Source organism: Schistocerca cancellata, chromosome 2 (assembly GCF_023864275.1).
Source record: "Schistocerca cancellata isolate TAMUIC-IGC-003103 chromosome 2, iqSchCanc2.1, whole genome shotgun sequence".
NCBI classification, from domain to species: domain Eukaryota; kingdom Metazoa; phylum Arthropoda; class Insecta; order Orthoptera; family Acrididae; genus Schistocerca; species Schistocerca cancellata.
Genome location: NC_064627.1, coordinates 1,095,260,350 through 1,095,279,520, shown reverse-complemented (window position 1 = coordinate 1,095,279,520; position 19,171 = coordinate 1,095,260,350). Strand labels below are relative to the sequence as shown.

At 43.7% G+C, this 19,171-nt stretch overlaps 1 protein-coding gene across 1 annotated transcript in view; it reads left to right on the top strand.

Annotated features, from left to right (window-relative positions):
- LOC126161244 (uncharacterized) overlaps nt 1-19,171 on the top strand; it is a 207,417-nt gene that overhangs the window by 164,015 nt on the left and 24,231 nt on the right. The window contains exon 3 of the mRNA XM_049916984.1: nt 17,567-17,630. Within this exon, the coding sequence (XP_049772941.1) occupies nt 17,567-17,630 (64 nt within the window). The remainder of the gene's footprint in view (nt 1-17,566; nt 17,631-19,171) is intronic.

Below are 19,171 nucleotides of genomic sequence, written 5' to 3'. Positions count from 1 at the left end.
CGGGAGAACAGGGGCCATGTGAAAAGAGTTGGAATCCAATTTCCCATAATTTTGCGACCACAACTGCTGAGGTGTGTGCTCTTGCACTATCGTGATGGAAAAGGACTTTTTTGCGGTCCAATCGCCAGGGTTTTTCTTGCAGCTCGCTTTTCAAACGGTCCAATAACGATGAATAATATTCCCCTGTAATAGTTTTACTCTTTTCCAGATAGTCGATGACGATTATCCCTTGCGAATCCCAAAAGACAGTCGTCGTAACCTTTCCGGCGGAAGGAATGGTCTTCGCCTTTTTTGGTGCAGATTCTCCCTTGGTAACCCATTGTTTAGATTGTTGTTTGGTCTCAGGAGTATGAGTTTCATCCACAGTGACGAAAGGATGCTTAAAGTCCTGGGGATTCTTCCTAAACAGCTGCAAACCATCTTTGCAACACTTCACGCGATTCCGTTTTTGGTCAAGCGTGAGCAATCTCGGAACCCATCTTGCGGATAGATTTCTCATTTCCAAATGTTTATGTAAAATATTATGTGCCCATTAATTCGAGATGCCCACAGCACTAACAATCTCACGCACCTTAACTGTTCTGTCATCCATCACCACATCATAGATTCTGTAAATGATTTCTGGAGTCGTAACCTCCACAGGGCGTCCAGAACGTTCATCATCACTTGTGCCCATATGGTCACTCCGAAAATTTTGAAACCACTTATAAACTGTTCTAATCAAAGATGCAGTGTCACCGTAATTTTTATCGGCTTCTCTTTAGTCTCCTGAGGCGTTTTACCTTTCATAAAGTAATGTTTAATCACCACAGGAAATTCTTTTTCGTCCATTTTTTGACAATCACTCGACTTCCTTGATTCACACGAATGCCAAACACAAAGAAATAGACCAGAGTGAAAATTTCATTCTGGAAACATCCCCCAGGCTGTGGCTAAGCCATGTCTCCGCAATATCCTTACTTTCAGGAGTGCTAGTTCTGCCTGATTCGCAGGAGAGCTTCTGTAAGGTTTGGAAGGTGGGAGACGAGATACTGGCAGAAGTAAAGCTGTGAGTACCGAGCGTGAGTCGTGCTTCGGTAGCTCAGTTGGAAGGGCACTTGCCCGCGAAAGGCAAAGGTCCCGAGTTCGACTCTCGGTCGGGCACACAGTTTTAATCTGACAGGAAGTTTCATATCAGCGCACACTCCGCTGCAGAGTGAAAATTTCATTCTGGGAACATCCCCCAGGCTGTGGCTAAGCCATGTCTCCGCAATATCCTTACTTTCAGGAGTGCTAGTTCTGCCTGATTCGCAGGAGAGCTTCTGTAAGGTTTGGAAGGTGGGAGACGAGATACTGGCAGAAGTGAAGCTGTGAGTACCGAGCGTGAGTCGTGCTTCGGTAGCTCAGTTGGAAGAGCACTTGCCCGCGAAAGGCAAAGGTCCCGAGTTCGAGTCTCGGTCGGGCACACAGTTTTAATCTGCCAGGAAGTTTCATATCAGCGCACACTCCGCTGCAGAGTGAAAATTTCATTCTGGGAACATCCCCCAGGCTGTGGCTAAGCCATGTCTCCGCAATATCCTTACTTTCAGGAGTGCTAGTTCTGCCTGATTCGCAGGAGAGCTTCTGTAAGGTTTGGAAGGTGGGAGACGAGATACTGGCAGAAGTAAAGCTGTGAGTACCGAGCGTGAGTCGTGCTTCGGTAGCTCAGTTGGAAGAGCACTTGCCCGCGAAAGGCAAAGGTCCCGAGTTCGAGTCTCGGTCGGGTACACAGTTTTAATCTGCCAGGAAGTTTCATATCAGCGCGCACTCCGCTGCAGAGTGAAAATTTCATTCTGGAAACATCCCCCAGGCTGTGGCTAAGCCATGTCTCCGCAATATCCTTACTTTCAGGAGTGCTAGTTCTGCCTGATTCGCAGGAGAGCTTCTGTAAGGTTTGGAAGGTGGGAGACGAGATACTGGCAGAAGTAAAGCTGTGAGTACCGAGCGTGAGTCGTGCTTCGGTAGCTCAGTTGGAAGAGCACTTGCCCGCGAAAGGCAAAGGTCCCGAGTTCGAGTCTCGGTCGGGCACACAGTTTTAATCTGCCAGGAAGTTTCATATCAGCGCACACTCCGCTGCAGAGTGAAAATTTCATTCTGCCTTTGCTTTGCTTAGGTGCCTGCGGGTACCGTTGCAAGGGTTTGGCAGCCAATTGATAGCTACCTGACGTTTAGGGTCGAGGAAAGGTTTCAAGACATCAATATGCGCGAAGAACCAATCTTGGGATATCGCTTTCAAAGGAGCAAATGTTGTGTCGGCCTAAGGGTAAGAAGTGAGTCAATTTCCGGCCAGTCTTCGGCTATGTGTGTGTCTGGGTTCCAGGTGTCAATTTCTTTCCGACCTCTATCACCAAACATTTCTACTGTCATATGGTCCTCATTTTGCAAAGACTAATCTTGGTTTTGCCAAGTGTTTCAGCAGAGTGAATCTTTTTAGGCACGAAGCTAACTTTTGTCACTACTAGTATCACATCAGCAGTGCTCAAGGAGCGCGTGTGGAGAAAAAGGTGGATGTCTTTCCTCTTAGTTAAAATAAGATCTAGTTGATGCTAATGTTTGGAGCAATGGTGCACCAGGAAACCTTGTTCCAAGTCTTCCGTGATAGTACGTATATTCTGTGTTCCTAAACGTAGTGAGGTAAGTTTATGCTTCTCTGATATCTGAGCAGGTCTCGACAGTATGGTGACCACCTCTAGCGAGGCTAGTGTTCCATATACCGTAGTGGTACGTAATTGACTTGGGGGAGGGGGCTGTCAACAGCTTGAAGCGGGCCGTGTCTCGTCACTGGATCTACGATGGGCCCTCCCGCTGTCGGTAGCGACGCCTGGCGCACGCACATACGTTCGTTTGTGCGGAATTATAACCGGTAAACTGCCGCTGCCCTTGTTAGGTCCACTTGGTTACAGGTGGACAGATTGTCTCTCTGTGGATGCCACTGCGCCTTGGACACGTTTTAGTTGCCGACGAGCTTGTCTCCATTACTCGTGGCACCCCCTCGGACTTGCTGACTAATTCCACAGGAGCGGAAACTCGCACTTGTGGAATCAGGCGGGCTGAAAGCATTTTCAGCTCATTTCTGGTTGCACAGTTTTATGGCGGTGGTGCCGCTACAAACAGCTGTAGAAACGGCTTACGAAGTCACCGCCACACTTTTAATAGCGGGCCGACCGGTCCGCTGGAACACTGAACAGAAAGATGAAAACCCATACACTCTGATTAAATAACAGTCGGTACTTATCTTTATTAACGAAGATACAGAAACACAGTAGTGAACTCCGTGTCTACAGAAATCTGTCTAGATCGAGTCGGAGCGGCTAGGTCAGCGTCGGCTGACGACAAACATCAACTCTGCTGCGATGAACACACAACGTACTAGCAAGTACACAAATCGGTGCCGAGTATTCCACTGAGCGGCGAATACAGAACTGAACTGTCCTGGCGCTCGCGACTCCAGCGCTTAAGAAGCCAGAAGCCAGCGGTGGCGCGCGCAGACTTGCGGCGATTTCCTGTATCGCTGGCGCTGCTTATGCGGACGGCGTCCGGACTTTGATGCTGCCAACCTTTTGGCAGCGGGCTCGGTTGGCACCACTGGCTAGGATATAACACACAGGACTCGCGTCTAATGGAAATGCCAATTCCGGAATTTGCTTCGGAGCTCTCCTTCCCCTACAGGAATTTTACAGCGTGTCAGGACTGACGTTATAGACAAACAACTCCTTACAATGAAAGAACCCGACATCTTGTTGGTTAAATACACAGTCGACAGAGACTCTCTGTAAGATGCGATCCTCACTAATTCGTCAGCAGCGCTGCGTCGCGTGACGCATGCACAAAAATCAACGCCAAATTTCGCCGCACAGTCCTATCGGGTACGTTCGTCTTACGTCCCACATTGATTTTTACGGTTATTTAAGTCAGTGTTGCTTGTCTATTAGCACTGACAGCTCTACGCAAACGCTGCTGTTCTCGGTTGTTAAGTGAAGGCCATCGGCCATTCGTTGTTGGTGGTGAGAGGTAAAGCCTGAAATATGGTATTCTCGGCGCACTCTTGACGCAGTTGATCTCGTAATATTGATTCCCTAACGATTTTGCGAAATAAAATGTTCTATTCTACAATTCCGCGTTCAAAGTCTGTTAATTCCCGCCGTGCGGCCATAATCACGTCGGAAACCTACTCGCATGAATCACCTGAGTACAAGTGACAGCTCCACCAATGCACTGGCCTTTCGTACCTAGTGTACGCGATACTACCGGCATTTGCATGTGTGCATATCGCTGTCCGATGACTTTCGTCACCTCCGGGTATGACAGCATTTTAATTTGTTTGATTCGGCCAATGGAAAACTGAAAATGAAATCCGTGTTGCCCTGGAAGACGGTAGACATCCAACCTATAAATGGGACCGGTTGATACTTTTAGGCGTTGAGTAATACAGTTGGAGGGTGCTGGTGGAGAAGCAGTATCGGCAACAGCTTACGCAACACGGGAGCCAAAGGATTTTGGTCCCAGATTTGAGGCCTGTCAATGGGTTAACCAACCTAGTACTGCAGAATCGATGTTCCTGCAGTTTGTGTTGTTCACAGATGAGGCCTCTTTCAACCGAGTTGCTGTTCCCGAGAGCGGCAATATGCATGTTTGGATTGATAAAAATTGGTACTCCACCTCCTTCTCTATCAACCTGTATGCTGAAACTATAAGGCGTAGTCAAATGACAACGAAGCAGATCGAAAATTAGCAGGTGAACTTTATTATTTCAAAAGTAATCTCTATAGCTTTTGCCGGTCGCTGTGGCCGAGAGGTTCTAGGCGCTGCAGTCCGGAACCGCGCTGCTGCTACGGTCGCAGGCTCAAATCCTACCTCGGGCATGGATGTGTGTGATGTCCTTAGGTTAGTTAGGTTTTAGTAGTTCTAAGTCTAGGGGACTGATGACCTCAGATGTTAAGTCCTATAGTGCTTAGAGCCATTTTTGAGCTATAGATTTTAGTGTTTGTATCCCACTATCAGAGAGGACTGTCAGTGCCTTCATGGTAAAATGTTTGTCCTGCCTACGGAACCCCGATTGTACTTGGGTGTGCTCCTCTTCGTCCGCCATTGAACTTAAATACCCAAGTGTTCATTGGAAGGCAGTTTGGGACAACATGAGTTTAACCGTCCACACTGCTGAGCTGGCGTCCATATGGAATAAAGTGGTAAACGATGTTATACCCACTAATGAAAGGTTGCATAGAATAGGCTTATGTGACAGTGATAAGTGCGTCCGCTGTGGTCTGGTCGACACATTACGCCATCGCTTCACTTGTGGAGACCGCATCTCGTGGTCGTGCGGTAGCGTTCTCGCTTCCCACGCCCGGGTTCCCGGGTTCGATTCCCGGCGGGGTCAGGAATTTTCTCTGCCTCGTGATGGCTGGGTGTTGTGTGCTGTCCTTAGGTTAGTTAGGTTTAAGTAGTTCTAAGTTCTAGGGGACTGATGACCATAGATGTTAAGTCCCATAGTGCTCAGAGCCATTTTTCACTTGTGGCGGTCAACTCATTAACTGGAAAAGGGTGCAGCAGAGGCTGGGCCTGATTACCCGCATCAGCCCAGCCAGCCACTGCACCGACATCCTGCTCTGGCCGGACACGAAACATTTTCCCGCTACCAAGAACAACACGTGATGTGGCACTTAGGACAGTTTGTGACATACATCATCATCCACAATAGTGAAGATAATCTCATTAGTTTCGAGGCTTATATGAGAACGGCACGTTGGAAGATGAAACGTTACCCGAATATCAGGACGATGTTTGGCAACATGTTAGACATTATTTTTGAAAAACGAGGCGTAGGGTAATTCTCGACGCCGGTAAGGACACAAATCACGTGCAACACTATGTAGCGAACAAAATCGCAACGAATAAGGGGTTACACCTATTCCTAGTACTGCTCCCGACTTCTCAATGGTGTTATTAGCTTCATTTTTTCCTTAATTTATGTTTTTTTTGCATGTCTTTGTTATTCCTTTGTATGCTCCAAATGACTTTCTGTGCAGAGTTTGGACGGTTGTGAATCAATTAACAAAACTGCAATTCTAATTAACTTTTGGTTCTATGTCTCTGTCTGGACTGAAGATGCTCTGGTCAGTTAAATATTTTTGTTCTGTTTTGTAAGCTTACAAATGGCACTATATGACACTACATTGAAATGTAGGATACAATTCGTGTTGAAACAGTTCCAGTCCTTCATTATTTTGTTTTTGTGCTTATGTACTTATATGATTGTTTTAATAAAGAAAAAAAAGCAAACTGCCGCCCACCAGCATCTTCACTAAGGCACCTAAAATTTAGAAGTCACGTGGGGAGAGGTCGGCACAGTGCGGAGGGTGTGTAAGGGCTTCCCAGCGAAACTTCTGCTCTGTGCTTGAAACCACCACCGAGAGAGGTGGTGCAGTGGTCAGCACAATGGACTCGTATTCGGGAGGACAACGGTTCAAATCCGCGTCCGGCCATACGGATTTAGGTTTTCCTAGATTTCCATAAATCGTTCCACACAAATGCCGGACAGTTCCATTCAAAGAGCGCAGCCGGTTTCCTTCCCTTGCCTTTAAACATTCCGAGTTTATGCTCCGTCTCTAACAACTTCAGTGTCGATGGGACATTAAGCCCTCAGCTTCCTTCCTCTTTCTAAACAACCTTAGCAACATTTGAGCCCGCCCACAAGTTGCTAATGTTGTTTCGAGTACGCTGCAGAAGTTTCGCTGAGAAGCCATTGCACATCCTCCATATAGTCCCGGTACCTCACCATGCGATTTCCATATTTTTGGAGCCCTCGAAAAAGACATTCGTCGCCTCCGGTTTTCTTCGGACGAATAGGAGAACGCCTGGGTGCAATCTTGGCAATCGCTAACCTTTTCCACAAAGACATTTGACCGCAGTGTCTCATAGCGGGGTAAATGTACACTCCTGGAAATTGAAATAAGAACACCGTGAATTCATTGTCCCAGGAAGGGGAAACTTTATTGACACATTCCTGGGGTCAGATACATCACATGATCACACTGACAGAACCACAGGCACATAGACACAGGCAACAGAGCATGCACAATGTCGGCACTAGTACAGTGTATATCCACCTTTCGCAGCAATGCAGGCTGCTATTCTCCCATGGAGACGATCGTAGAGATGCTGGATGTAGTCCTGTGGAACGGCTTGCCATGCCATTTCCACCTGGCGCCTCAGTTGGACCAGCGTTCGTGCTGGACGTGCAGACCGCGTGAGACGACGCTTCATCCAGTCCCAAACATGCTCAATGGGGGACAGATCCGGAGATCTTGCTGGCCAGGGTAGTTGACTTACACCTTCTAGAGCACGTTGGGTGGCACGGGATACATGCGGACGTGCATTGTCCTGTTGGAACAGCAAGTTACCTTGCCGGTCTAGGAATGGTAGAACGATGGGTTCGATGACGGTTTGGATGTACCGTGCACTATTCAGTGTCCCCTCGACGATCACCAGTGGTGTACGGCCAGTGCAGGAGATCGCTCCCCACACCATGATGCCGGGTGTTGGCCCTGTGTGCCTCGGTCGTATGCAGTCCTGATTGTGGCGCTCACCTGCACGGCGCCAAACACGCATACGACCATCATTGGCACCAAGGCAGAAGCGACTCTCATCGCTGAAGACGACACGTCTCCATTCGTCCCTCCATTCACGCCTGTCGCGACACCACTGGAGGCGGGCTGCACGATGTTGGGGCGTGAGCGGAAGACGGCCTAACGGTGTGCGGGACCGTAGCCCAGCTTCATGGAGACGGTTGCGAATGGTCCTCGCCGATACCCCAGGAGCAACAGTGTCCCTAATTTGCTGGGAAGTGGCGGTGCGGTCCCCTACGGCACTGCGTAGGATCCTACGGTCTTGGCGTGCATCCGTGCGTCGCTGCGGTCCGGTCCCAGGTCGACGGGCACGTGCACCTTCCGCCGACCACTGGCGACAACATCCATGTACTGTGGAGACCTCACGCCCCACGTGTTGAGCAATTCGGCGGTACGTCCACCCGGCCTCCCGCATGCCCACTATACGCCCTCGCTCAAAGTCCGTCAACTGCACATACGGTTCACGTCCACGCTGTCGCGGCATGCTACCAGTGTTAAAGACTGCGATGGAGCTCCGTATGCCACGGCAAACTGGCTGACACTGACGGCGGCGGTGCACAATGCTGCGCAGCTAGCCCCATTCGACGGCCAACACCGCGGTTCCTGGTGTGTCCGCTGTGCCGTGCGTGTGATCATTGCTTGTACAGCCCTCTCGCAGTGTCCGGAGCGAGTATGGTGGGTCTGACACACCGGTGTCAATGTGTTCTTTTTTCCATTTCCAGGAGTGTATTAAGGCGACTTCTTTGAAACAATAAAGTGTACTTCGTTTTTCCCATTTCTTTCGTTTTCATTTGACTATCCCTTACTAAAAGACCTAATTTCATACCATTCCGTTCAAATGGTACACTTTACTGTGGAAGTGCTACCACGTATGTTAGAGGTTAAAGCTTATCCGGATGTCACTCCCATCAGTTTTTCTTCTGCTCACATCTACGTCTACGTTCACACTTCGCCCACCGTTGTGAAGTGCATGATAGAGAGTAGTTTCCAGTGTACTAGTTATTACGGCTCCTTTACGTTACATTCAAAATGGTTCAAATGGCTCTCAGCACTATAGGACTTAACATCTGAGGTCATCACTCCCCTAGAACTTAGAACTACTTAAACCTAACTAACCTGAGGACATCTCACACATCCATGCCCGAGACAGGATTCGAACCTGCGACCGTAGTGGTCGCGCGGTTCCGGACTGAAGCGCCTAGAACCGCTCGGCCACCCCGGTCGGCTCGTTACATTCAGTTATGGAGCGCAGGGAGCATCTTCAGAAGCCTCTGTGCGTGCTGTATTTAATATAATCTTGTTCTCACGAATCCTACAGGAGTGATACATAGAGGTTTGATGTACGTATATTAGTAGATGCGGCGTTTAAAACTGCTTCTTGAAACTTTGAAGCACTTCCCCATTTCACAGCAAAATAAATAAATAAATAAATAAAAATGAAAAAATAGTGGTTGCTGGTGATTTTAATGTGGGTTTATTGAAAAGTTTTGTCCATGAACAATTATTGCAATCAGCACCACTGCCACTCAATTTAATTCCTGCCATAATATACGTATATCAATGCTCTAAGACTGCTTTTGATAATATCTTTGTAGACAAACCTAGAGAAGAGTCATATCACAAAACCAACAGCAAATGAGCTATCTCATCACGGTATGCAGCAACTCGTGTTAAATGTTGAAACTTGTCAGGATAAAAAATCTTTTAAATCTGAGTACAGCAGGGTAATAAATCAGTCAAAAATTGAGAATTTTAGAAGATTGCTCAAAGATGTGAACTGGATTGATCTTTACAATACTTCGGACTCAAATGGAAAATCCAAAGCATTGATTAATAAAGGTACTTCCTCTTTTGAAAATTATTTTTTTCCAACAGGTAACTCAAGCCAAACAGAAGCCTAAAAATAAACCATGGATTACACAAGGAATAAAGATATCATGTAGGTCAAAAAGGAGATTGTATCTATTATCTAGCAACAGCTCTGATGTTAGCATTGTAGTACATTACAAAGAAAACAGCAAAATATTGAAGCAAGTAATCCAGAAATCTAAGCAGCTTTATTATGAGAAAAAGATAATTACATCAGGCAACAAAATAAAAGCTTTATGGGAAGTAGTGAAGACAGAGGCAGGAGGGCCAAAATGGAAGAGGAACAGATAACTCCAAAAGTAAATGAGAAATTGCTTTCTGTTACTGACAGCTTGGGGTCATAAGTTTCAATAAACACCGCAATGGCATATCTGGGACCAGTCTTCACAAGTAACTTTAATAAAATGGTAATGACACATCTCCCAAGGAATTAGCGTCCTTAAAATCAAAGTATTCTAGTGGTTATGATAACGTATCAGCGAACTTAATCAAATAGTGCTCATGTGAGCTGAGTTCTATCTTAAGTTATTTGTGTAATCAAACTCCTATCAGACTGGCTAAAATATGCTTAAGTTAAGGCTCGTTACAAGAAGGGGGATAAAGAGATACCATCAAACTATCGACCAATTTCACTTTTGCTGTTTTTTTTCTAAAATATTTGAAGGGGTAGTGTTCAAGCATCTTCTTAAGCATCTGACTGCAAAAAATATATTTTCCAAGTCACCATGTGGGTTCGTTAAAGCTTCCGGTATAGAGAAGCCTATTTGCACATACAATGAGAATGTACCCAATTCTTTAGATAACAAATTATAGGCTACTGACATTTTTTGTGACCTATCCAAAATCTTTGGCTGTGTGATTCATAGCAATCTTTCAACTAAATTAGAATATTATGGAGTCACCAACAGTGCTGCGAAACGATTCGAGTTTCTCCTAACTAACAGGAAACAGAGGATGTCTTTGTGAAATGCCTGTGGAGTAGGCAATCACTCTTCATCTGATTGGGAATTAACTACATGTGGTCTTCCTCAAGGTTCCATCTCAGGTCCATTGCTTTTTCTAGTGTCCTTTAATGACCTCTCGTCTGTTACATTACCAGATGCTCACTTTGTTTTGTTTGCAGATGATACAATCAATCAATAGATTTAGAAATAGCTGCTAATTAAATTTTCTCTGACATTAATAAATGGTTTAATGCTAATCCACTGTCAAACTTTGAAACGTCCCACTATATGCAATTTAGAACCTGTACGGGATTTCCTTCCTTTCATATGTATAACACATGAAGACATACAGATCGAAGAGGTCGACGGTGTTAAATTTCTGGGATTACAAGTCGATAATAAATTCAGTTGGGAAGAGTGTACCATAAAATTGCTCAAGTGCCTAAAATAATGTGTATTTGCAGTGAGAATGATGTCAGATGTAGGAGATATAAGTATAATAAACTTGCATACTTGGTTATTTTCATTCTCTTATGTTATATGGGATCATATTCTGGGGTAACTCGTCAAACCGAGCAAAAATTTTTAGATTGCAAAAGCGTGTAATAATACTCATTTATGGTGTAAATTCAAGAACATCATGTAGAAACCTCTTCAAGGAACTTTGTACGCTTACCATCGCTTCTCAGTATATTTATTCCTTAATGAAATTTATTGCAAGTAATATGTCTCTATTCCCAACCAATAGCTCAATACTTAGTATCAATACTAGGAATAAGAACAATATGTAAAGACGTAAAATGACTTACTTTGTTCCAAAATGAGGTCCAATATTCAGGAACACACATTTTCAATAAACTGCCAGCAACCATTAAAAACTTTGTTTCAAATTAAGCACAGTTTAAACTGAGTTTGAAAGACTTTTTGATGGACAGATCCTTCAAATCCATAGATGAATGTCTTAACAGAGACTGTTAGACCATCTTCAATAAAAATGATTGTTACATTTCAGTTTTGACACCACTTGGTCACATCAATCAGGGTAAGAATTTTGTATATGATAAATTTACTAAAAGTGCATAACTATGTTTCATTCTGACAGTGTATTCATTCTGTAAATATTAACAGTTCCAATTTACTGTAATGTATTCACATATTTTGAAGTCTGACAAATTATCAGGGTACTGTGTATTTATTTTTTATGTTATAGTTTCTGACTTGTTCCTCACTCACGAGAATCATCTCATTTTTAGGTCTATGGAATGAAAACTGAATGTAATCTAACTTAATCAGACTCTTCAGCATTTCTGTGAATTTCTCCTACAGGTCAAACAAACCTCTGAACATCGTTGCTGCCATTCTACATATACGTTCAGTGTCTCCTGTTAGTCCTACCTGGTATGGGTCCTACACACTTGAGCAGCATTGTAGGATGGGTCACATGAGTGATTTATAAGCAGTTTCCTTTGTAGCCTGATTGCGTTTTCGTAGCATTCTTCGAATAAACCGATCACCTACTTCGCCTAAATCTGAGCCTATGTGATCGTTCCTTACATCCCTTCAAAATTTTACACCCGGGTACTTCTATGACCTAACCGATTCCAACAGTGACTGTTCCGTGATGTGGTAGATGTTTGATATGTTTGATACGACAGTAATAAAGAAGAAATGATTATAAGGCTCGTAGTTGATGTCTCAGTGCACAACAGGAGACATGGATATTTAGAGAATGAGCCAATATTTTATGTTACGTTGCAGTCCATACATTTCGACCGGAGATTGTCACTTAAAACTGTTGCTATGAAATTATGGCATTGATATGTAGCTTACATTTTCTATCTCAATAAGAAGCTAAGTATCATTTTTGTCACCTAAAAATGTTTAGCCAAATTACAGCACACACTTGGGCAAGTCGCTTTCTTTTGGTGTCCCTTCACGTCACGTTTCATCTTCATCTGGTATTATTTGTATTCCTGTTTTTTTCATGTAGTGCAAATGTAAACGACTGTATTCATCTGTAATGAAGTATGATTAAGACGTTACTGTTTTTATTTTTCTTAATTTTTCTTATTTCACGAACTGTTGCAAATTCCAACAAACAATCATACATGGACGAAAGAAGGACCAAAACTTCAGCTAGGAAATCATAACTACAAATATAGTTTTTTTTTTTTTTTTTTTTTTTTTTTTTTTTTGCTCTTTCATTCTATAGCGGACCATGAGTGATTTCTTGCATGCACATATACCGCAAGTTATTAATCTAGTTCTGTCCTTCACAGCCTCTACCGATTCTAAGCGTAAGAATATAAATTGATTCCACTCTGAAACTATTCTTGAACCATTCTTAGCAGGGTTTCGTGGTATATAACGCATCATTCTCTTCCATGAGGCAGGTGAGGTTTTTCAGTGTCTATAATATCGGGTGCTCGGCAGTTAACAGACCTTTAATGACTTGCGTCGCCCCTCTTTGTACTTATTAGAGATCACTGGGTAGGCTGTATTTGAGCTGCGTTCTACTACAGGTTGCACAAGTGTCAATAAACAATAAATTAAGGCCCATAATTTGTTTCACTCACAACTGATCGTGTATGTGTTCCACTTCAGATCCCCAGACAATTTGACATTCAGATATCTGTAGAATTTGACTGATTTTAGTTGTGATTCATTAATCCTGTCTGTCACAACGGCGATCTTGCTGACCATGGTGGGGAACAAGCTTGACGATAAGTGGTAGAAATTCTCGCCTGAGCTACTAATACAAATATGTCAATACGTATAATGTTCGTATTAATACGCCGTTCATTTGGTTTTAGTACGAGTACATAACAGTAGCTATAGAATTACCTACCTTATAGTGCGAATTATTTCCTCCAGACGATGCTCTGGACTTCAGTTAATAAATTACACTAAATTTTAATGCATTTTATGAGGCTGGCTGTAACATAAATCATGAACCATAAATGAATATAAACTCGTTTCCTGATTTGTTAAATTTGAAAGATAAATAATTAAAATGAAGACTCAAAACGATCTGTAAGTCGTTCCCCATTGGCTCTGGAGCGCCTTCTCTCTACCCTGTATAACTCGTGGCTGCTTAGCCATCAGCATCACAGTGACTGAGGCGTTCATAGCGGGTCATCCAGATGGGTAATGGTGCATCGTTTTAGAGTATACTTTTACATCATCGGCTTCTCTATGTACACTCCTGGAAATGGAAAAAAGAACACATTGACACCGGTGTGTCAGACCCACCATACTTGCTCCGGACACTGCGAGAGGGCTGTACAAGCAATGATCACACGCACGGCACAGCGGACACACCAGGAACCGCGGTGTTGGCCATCGAATGGCGCTAGCTGCGCAGCATTTGTGCACCTCCGCCGTCAGTGTCAGCCAGTTTGCCGTGGCATACGGAGCTCCATCGCAGTCTTTAACACTGGTAGCATGCCGCGACAGCGTGGACGTGAACCGTATGTGCAGTTGACGGACTTTGAGCGAGGGCGTATAGTGGGCATGCGGGAGGCCGGGTGGACGTACCGCCGAATTGCTCAACACGTGGGGCGTGAGGTCTCCACAGTACATCGATGTTGTCGCCAGTGGTCGGCGGAAGGTGCACGTGCTCGTCGACCTGGGACCGGACCGCAGCGACGCACGGATGCACGCCAAGACCGTAGGATCCTACGCAGTGCCGTAGGGGACCGCACCGCCACTTCCCAGCAAATTAGGGACATTGTTGCTCCTGGGGTATCGGCGAGGACCATTCGCAACCGTCTCCATGAAGCTGGGCTACGGTCCCGCACACCGTTAGGTCGTCTTCCGCTCACGCCCCAACATCGTGCAGCCCGCCTCCAGTGGTGTCGCGACAGGCGTGAATGGAGGGACGAATGGAGACGTGTCGTCTTCAGCGATGAGAGTCGCTTCTGCCTTGGTGCCAATGATGGTCGTATGCGTGTTTGGCGCCGTGCAGGTGAGCGCCACAATCAGCACTGCATACGACCGAGGCACACAGGGCCAACACCCGGCATCATGGTGTGGGGAGCGATCTCCTACACTGGCCGTACACCACTGGTGATCGTCGAGGGGACACTGAATAGTGCACGGTACATCCAAACCGTCATCGAACCCATCGTTCTACCATTCCTAGACCGGCAAGGTAACTTGCTGTTCCAACAGGACAATGCACGTCCGCATGTATCCCGTGCCACCCAATGTGCTCTAGAAGGTGTAAGTCAACTACCCTGGCCAGCAAGATCTCCGGATCTGTCCCCCATTGAGCATGTTTGGGACTGGATGAAGCGTCGTCTCACGCGGTCTGCACGTCCAGCACGAACGCTGGTCCAACTGAGGCGCCAGGTGGAAATGGCATGGCAAGCCGTTCCACAGGACTACATCCAGCATCTCTACGATCGTCTCCATGGGAGAATATCAGCCTGCATTGCTGCGAAAGGTTGATATACACTGTACTAGTGCCGACATTGTGCATGCTCTGTTGCCTGTGTCTATGTGCCTGTGGTTCTGTCAGTGTGATCATGTGATGTATCTGACCCCAGGAATGTGTCAATAAAGTTTCCCCTTCCTGGGACAATGAATTCACGGTGTTCTTATTTCAATTTCCAGGAGTGTAATATAGCACTTTTACTTTCGTTATTACAGTGCAAACTCTGATGATGTACCGTTATTAAAAGGCTGAAATCGGTCATAAGTTAACATCGGCTGCGGTCTAGATTGTTTTTAAATAATTTCACTTGAAACTCTGTTCTGAAACCAAAGGATACTTCGCTTTTATATTTTGTGAAGGGAACAACTTAACATTTCGCTGTAACGAGAACCAGTTGCCAGTCTTTCCACGTATATGATGTGTGCACATGGACGACCCTGCGCAGGCACAGGATTGGAGGGTGCAGGTGCAACAGTCGTGCGCATGTCCGCGGTTCTCTCCATTTATTGGTTCGTTTGACTGTAACTGATAGTTCAAAGATTGAGTTTCTTCCACGTGTTTGCGTTAGCACCATGTCTGATTGGGCTAATGATAAATAAATAGAATCTGTGGAGGATTATCGTTCATTTCCTTGTTTGTGGTTTGTCAGTTCTGCCGATTATAAAGACAAAATTAAGAGGAATTTTATGTAAAATTATGTAGGTATTTGAACTGAAGAAAAAAAATATCCCATTGAAAACATCTGTAGTTACTTCTGACGCGATATATATAAAATTTTCGTGTATTAACGACATTTCAGGATACTCTTCTCTTTGTGTGCCACTATTTAGTAAAAATTCACTTAGAATCTTGTGCTGTTTCCGAAATATGACGAATGTTATGAATAATTCACTATATCCATATCATTGTATGCATGGGCGGAAGTGAGTGTAATACACAAAATCCATTTTCTTGAAACTGGAGACACATATAGGCTTCCTCCCGAGTATAAATAAAAATTCGTTATGTCAGCTACATCTGATACGTATGATCTGTCATGCACGTACCACAAACTCATGCCGCCTCCTTATTTTCGTGATGACTGGGTGTGGTGTGTTCATCATCATTTCATCTTCCCATTAGCCGCTTGTGGGGCACGTGCTCCTGTGTATCCTCTGTATTCATCCACTTGATGAGGTTTTGCTCTGTTATAGATGCTGTGCATAGGTAGGTTACACACCGCTCCTGTCATAATGTGAAATTTGTTTCATCTATATTTTCGATGTTTTTGAGGGTTACCATTCGTCATGTCACTTTGTGTAAGCATGTTTGGTTTTCAGATTTGCTTGATTCATGGTGGGTACATATAAAATCAAACCATTTTTGTCGGGTCCAGTTTGGCTGTCTACGATCAAAGCATATTACCGCTTGTTTTAATAGCTGACACCAATCCCAAGCACTAATTTTTATGGTGATTTCTATAGCCAAAGAGCCTTAACGTTCTGTAACGCAAGTCTTTTTCCAAGTGGACTAGTGTGTTTTTCCCAATTTTTGGATGTTGCTGCAGAATATATACGTAATTTATTGATCATTTAAAAATTTAGGACCATTTAGAATTTCCTGCAATTTTTTGCTGTGGGCTAAGCAAAAGTGTGCTTCTCGCAATTCAAATTTCCGCGCCCTTTTAACTATGGTCAAGTGGGCAGTGACTGCAGCACTATAACAAACGTTATACTTGTGGAAATTTCAACTTCGTGTTATGTTGTCAGTTCAGCAGCATGCGTTCAGCATCCGGCTGAGGTCTGGTTTGCAGCTGGATCTGGCATGTGTGGGGCGCAATGCATGGGGCAGAGACGGCATGTGGGAGGCGGCTGTGCAGTATTTCTTTAAATAAAGACATAAACATACCTTTCCTATTCCAACCGTAAGTGTTTAAACAGCAGTCCGTTTTAAACTTAGGGAAAATTGTTCTAGGTTTCTAAACATGGTGTGCCAATCTATGACGTCCAAAACACGGAATCTATTGTTCAATCTTTTAATATGAGGTCAAGTGCTTTCTGAGAAATGAAAAAAGCCCTTTATTTTTGAATTTTCCTTCATTGTGCACATTTGATAACATTCTAAACTTGAAACATATAAAATATAAGAACCATGCAGGATTTCCTCATGTTGTCAGGTCCACTATCTTGGATTTAAATGTAATGGCAGCCTTGTAGACTGTTGTGATGTCTCCAGGTCTGAACCTTGGAGCACCATCTTGGATTCTGGCATCTTAGAGGCTGTCTTTGTATTCCCAGGTTGTCATCTTGGATTCTGAAGTTATACACATTCTTCTCATATCTCCAGGTCACCTCTTGGATTTATTGAATTTCACATCAATAGTACAACTGCCCTTCTTAGTTTTTGACTTTTTCACCATTGTACACTTAGCCCAATTGGGCTATTTTGAATTTCACACATTTTTTTAATTTCCCGTCATTTTTTATATAGAGGGATTGGCCTACGAAGGTATAGGAGTGAGGACGGGAAATCAGGCAACGTTGAACATCGATGACATCGTAAGGGGGGGGGGGGGGGGCAAGGTATATCTGGAAACTGTCTTCAGAAGTACCCAGCACAACTACTCGTGTATTCCTCACACTGATTTTTCAAACTTTTTGCCAAATTGTACTGATAAGCGTTTCCTCTTGCAGATGCCCCACTTGGATCTCGACCCAGAAGACTGTATTGTGGAATACTACCTGAGGAACAGCAGTGGTAAGTGATGCTCACTTGTCTGTTATGCATTTTTGCTAGTACGCAGAGTCATATTGCAATGTTGAATTCATATTTGTTCATGCTCGGATACTCATTGCCTTATTACTGATTCTAAGCTGGACTCTATTTCTATCTATTCATCTTTGTGTTGCCACTACATTCAAATACCTTCGTCATTCTGTTTACATGCAATAAACTTCATCTGCCTGTATAACGGTTCACCTGTTTTCCTCCTCCAACTGCCTAATTACCTATTCGTTGGTATGCCTTTCATATTGTATCTTCCATCACTATTACTCACATTTTTTAACTTAATTCAATTTTTATTTCTATCCAAACGTATTTCAATCATTTTTTAGATATCTAAAATGATCTACAATGAAAAGGAAAGAAATTGTTGTTTTCTTCCCCATAAATATTCCGAAATATGTAATTTTTTATACCACCCAGCTGAGGTTAATTTAATATTAATAGCATAAAATAATCGACGAAAGGAAAAAATATAAAAATGCAGCAAGCGGAACAGGCAAAAATTAATATGGACTACTAAGAAATGAGAATGACAGAAAGTGTAAAATCGCGAAACAGTAATGCCTAGAGGAGAAATGGGAAGTTCTAGAAATACATATGACTATAGGAAAGATGGGCGCACTATAATAGGAAAATGAATGAAACTTCTAGAGAAAAAGACAGCAGCGGCATGAATGTCAAGAGCTCAGATGGCAAGTCATTACTAAGAAAAGAGGGGCAGGTTGAAAGGTTGAAGGAATTTAAAGAAGATGCAGCAGATCTACTAGAAATCCTGCCTACACTACGCTTGTCCGTCCTCTTCTTGAGTACTGTAGTGCAGTATGGGATCCTTACCAGACAGAATTGAGGGAAGATATTGAAAAGTTCAATGAAGATCAGCTCGTTTTGTATTACAGAGGAGAAAGTGTCATAATATGGTAAACATGTTGGAGTGACAATTGTTAAAACAAAGGCTTTTCATGAAATTGTAATCACCAAATTCCTCGTCTGAATGCCGAAATATTTTGTTGAATCCAACCTGCCTAAGGACTAATGACGATTGTCATAAAACTTAGGTAAACCAATACTCACACGGGAAGATTTAAGTGTTCTTCCTTCCCACGGGCTATTCGAGAGTGTAATGGTAGAAAAACAGTCTAAAAGAGGTTGTATGAACCTTCTGCTAGACACTTAATTGCGAGTTGTAGAGTTGTCATGTCGAAGAATACGTAGAAATTCAGTGAGAGGTAAAATAAAATTTTTGACGGATAAAAACGCAAGTTTTTGATTGTTTCGATCACGAAACTAAATCATTATTAAAAGAGTATTACCATTACCACTATTTTGTACTAAAATAGTACTAATTATATAAATTACCAATAATTACATTTTTCAAACAGTTCTGATTATTTTCAAATTCTAGCATTAACTCTTGTGCTGGAGGTTAACCATGCATCTACGACAGTAAATAAGAGACATGTACATCATGTATGCTTAAATATCTTACGAAAAGGCCCTCAGCAAGTTGTAGG